The sequence below is a fragment of the Rissa tridactyla genome, chromosome 6, assembly GCF_028500815.1.
Source record: "Rissa tridactyla isolate bRisTri1 chromosome 6, bRisTri1.patW.cur.20221130, whole genome shotgun sequence".
NCBI classification, from domain to species: domain Eukaryota; kingdom Metazoa; phylum Chordata; class Aves; order Charadriiformes; family Laridae; genus Rissa; species Rissa tridactyla.
Window position 1 is genome coordinate 2059684 of NC_071471.1, and position 4049 is coordinate 2063732.

The 4049-nt window shown below is 54.2% G+C and overlaps 1 protein-coding gene across 1 annotated transcript; it reads right to left on the bottom strand.

Moving 5' to 3' along the window:
• Window positions 1-1729: 1729 nt before the first annotated feature.
• Window positions 1730-2677, bottom strand: SOX2 (SRY-box transcription factor 2). Its single transcript, XM_054206564.1, has one exon. It carries the CDS (start codon window positions 2675-2677, stop codon window positions 1730-1732), a length of 948 nt encoding a protein of 315 aa, XP_054062539.1.
• Window positions 2678-4049: the final 1372 nt, after the last annotated feature.

Sequence of the window (4049 nt, forward strand, 5' to 3'; positions counted from 1 at the left end):
CGCACGCCACCTCGCCCCCAGCTCTCACCTCCTCCTGCGCTGGCCGGGAGCAAAGTTTGGGAAGTCCCGAACAAAGGGAGCGGGGAGCGCTCAGCTCCAGGCCGGCCGCATCCCGCTTCCCGGCGGCCCAAAGCCGGCCGCCCTCCCGCCTGCCCCAGAGGAAGGCGGCACCGTCGGGAAAAGAGAGAAATAAAGGATCCGCGGGTGCGAACAGGGCGCCCGCAGCAGCGCCCCGGCCGCGCTGCCGCTCCGCGCCGGCTCCGCGCCCCGCCCGCCCCGGCTCGGCCCCGCCGGGGGCAACAAGTGGCCAAAAAGCAGGCGAGTCCGAGACCCCCCCCTCGCCACACCGCACCCCGCGTCCTCCGAAGGGAAGAGAACTGGGAGCCCAGCGTCCCGCTCCGCATTCCCGTTCCCCCGAAGGAGGCACAGGCAGTTACTCCATTAACGCTACCGCACGTTCTCTATACATACACACATATAAAAATATTCATGCCTTATATTGCTTATATTGCTGCATTATTTACCGCACTCTGTTGGCTACGATGATACCTTCTACTGCATGGATTATTTAAAAAAACCATCTTGCGTTACAAAAATAAATCCAAGACTCAAGCGGAACTTCAGTGTCCATATGTCAAAAATTTATTTATCTCAAACTGTGCATAATGGAGTAAAAACTTAACTTGAATATGTACCTGTTATAAGGATGGTATTAGTTCAAATATATACATGGACTGTCGGCAGACTGATTTCAAATAATACAGAGCCGAATCTTTAAAATACAACTACGGAAAATGAGGAAAAAAAAAAGAACTTAAAATATCATCACAATAAATTTACAGAAATATTACAAACCATAAGAAAATATTTCAAACACAGTAATTTCAGGTTGGTATTTTTTCTTTTTTTTTTTTTCTTTTCTTTGAACAGGATGAAGTCTGGAAACAAAAAGTTATTATAAATTAACAAACGGCGTGTGAACCTGCATGGCAATTTTTGCTTTTTAACAAGAAGTAAAAAAAAAAAATAAATTTAGTACAATCTAAACGTTTGCCCTTTTACAGCAAACCAAGCCCATGGTTCGCAAGTACTCATCCTACTTTTTTTGTCTTTTGTACAATTTCTAAAACAATTTAAATGTCCAAATGCTGTAAAATAATTTCCTCTCCTCTCGCAGCTGCTACAAATTCAGCCGCCGAAGCCACAACGCTCCAAGTAGACTCTATTTTTAAAAAATAATTGGCAAATTCGCGAGTTTGTTTTTTTTTTTCTTCTCTCTCTATTACCAATGGACATTCTGATTGCCATGTTTCTTTTGATAAATACTGTACAAAAGTTGCCTGCAAATATTAAAACATTTTCCTCTTCGCTCTTTGAGTCTAGCTCTAAATATTATTGGTAAAGACTTTTGCAAACTTTCTGCAAAGTTCCTACCGTTTTCACTAGAACTTTTTAAAAGTTTTGTGTAGTCGCTTCCCCTCCGAGATCTATACAAGTTCCTTGTCGGTTTAATTTCTGACACCCCCCCCCCCGCACGCACCCTTCCCTCCCCTTCCCTCCCCCCCCCGCCCCGAGTTTTCTCTGTACAAAAATAGTCCAAAAAAAAAAAAAAAAAGAAAAAGAAAAAGTCCAGAATTTCTATTAAAAGTTTTTTTTTTGTTGGTTGTTTGTTTTGTTTAGTTTTCCTTTCCCCCTCCCCGCACCCCCCGCCCCCCCCGGCCCCTTTGTCTTACATATGTGATAGAGGGAGTGTGCCATTAATGGCTGTGCCAGGAACAGGTGCACTCTGGTAGTGTTGGGACATATGAAGTCTGCTTGGGGCAGCTGGTTCTGGTACTTCAGCACCTGGTAGATACATGCTGATCATGTCCCGAAGGTCCCCAGCTTGGCAAGGAGCCCTTGAGTGAGAGGAGGAAGTGACAACGGGGGGACTGGAGCTGGATTCCGTCTTGACCACCGAGCCCATGGAGCCCAGGGCCATGCCGGGGGTCCCTTGCTGGGAGTAAGACATGCTGTAGGTGGGCGATCCGTTCATGTAAGTCTGCGAGCTGGTCATGGAGTTGTACTGCAGGGCGCTCACGTCGTAGCGGTGCATGGGCTGCATCTGCGCCGCGTTGTGCGCGTTCAAGCCCGGGTGCTGCGGGTAGCCGAGCTGCTCTTGCATCATCCCATAGCCTCCGTTGGTCCAGCCGTTCATGTGCGCGTAACTGTCCATCCTCTGGTTCACCCCAGCTCCCAAGGTGGCCCCAACCCCTACCCCAGTCGTCATGGTATTGGTGCCCGGCGCCAGTAAGCCCCCCGGCAACGTGTACTTATCCTTCTTCATGAGGGTCTTGGTTTTCCTCCGGGGTCGGTATTTATAATCCGGGTGCTCCTTCATGTGCAGAGCCCTGAGCCGCTTGGCTTCGTCAATGAAGGGTCTCTTTTCCGCCTCGGATAAAAGTTTCCACTCGGCCCCGAGCCGCTTGCTGATCTCGGAGTTGTGCATCTTCGGGTTCTCCTGGGCCATTTTCCGCCGCTGCCCGCGGGACCACACCATGAACGCGTTCATCGGGCGCTTGACCCGGTCCGGGCTGTTCTTCTGGTTGTTGGCGGCCGAGTTGGAGTTGCCTGTGCCTCCCCCCGAAGTTTGCTGGGGGGCGGGAGGCTTCAGCTCGGTTTCCATCATGTTGTACATTCAAACTACTTTTGCCTGGACCCAGCCGTGAGCGGAGAAGCGAGGAGCAGCCGCGGCGAAGTCCCGAGCCGGACTTTTTTTTTTTTTTTTTTTTTTCCTAGGGAGGGGTAGGAAAGGGGGGAGGGGGACTCCCCAAAACCACACTTGGATCAAGATCAGGATCTTCCTCTTCGCTGATGGATTAATAATGCTAATAACTGCTATTATTACCGCCGGAGCCTCGATTTTAAAAAACTTCTTCTTCCTCCTTTTTCCCTTTTCTCTGCCTGACGCTCGCTCTCTCTCTCTCTCTCTACCTCGGTCTTAAAGAGCCAGCAAACTACTTTACCCCCTTTTGCAAACACACACACTCTCTCTCTCTGCCTTGACAACTCCTGATACTTTTTTGAACAAGTTAATAGACAACCATCCATGTGATGGGGGCTTGTCAGGGAATAAATGTGTTCGCCCCGGCCAATCAGCGCGCGGCGGCTCCGCCACTGAGGACAAGTCTCTACCCCTGGTTTTGCATGAAACGGGGCGGGGGCTCGGAGCACCGGGACGGCTCGGCGGGGAAGGCGGGCCCGGGGGCGGCCCAGGCAGCCACTGGGAAGCCTTTGTATCTCCCCTTCCAGCAACAGGTCACACACGCCTTTTGGAGGAAGTGGGTAAACAGCATTGTTGCTACGTGGGGTTTTTTTTTTTAGTTGTTTTTTTTTTTGTTTTGGTTTTTTTTTTTTTTAAGTTGGTGTTGGCTTGGGGCTGGGAGAAGCCATGGGGGGAGCCGAGCGGGAGCGGCTTCCCCCCGGTCCCCCACCCCCCTTTGGCCAGTGCCCCCCGGGCTGCCGCGCTCGCCCCATGCAGGCCGGCCCAGGGCGCCGAGCCCCGGCCGCCGCGGGCCTGGAGTCCCCGGGAGAGCGGAGCCTCCGGCCGGGCCCTGCCGCGCCTCCCGCGGGCCGCCTGCCGCCCTGCCGCCGCCGGGGAGCCGGCTTCGCCCCGCACAGCCCGGGGAGCGCCGGGGCTTTTCTCCCGGCCCCGCTCCGGCCGTGGCACAAAACGCCGAGCCCCCCCGTCCAGCCCCCGGCCCCGGAGCACGGGGGGGGTGTCCAGTGCAAACACGGGTCCCCCGCACGCCACCCCCGCAGAGCACAGAGCGGGGCACGGAACCCCCTCTGTAGGGCTGGGGAGGGGGCCGGTGCGCGCTCCCTCCCGCCGCTGCCCGCGGAACGCCGGGGCGTACGGCGACCCGCAGGCACCGTGCGGGCGCGGGCGGCGCTGGGTGGGCGCGCAGCGCGGGGGGAGCGCGGCCCGGCGCTACAAATAGGTAGTTTTGTTTCTCTTGTTGTCGCTACACGGGCCGCACAAAGCCCCGGCTAAGTTTACTTCCACTCTC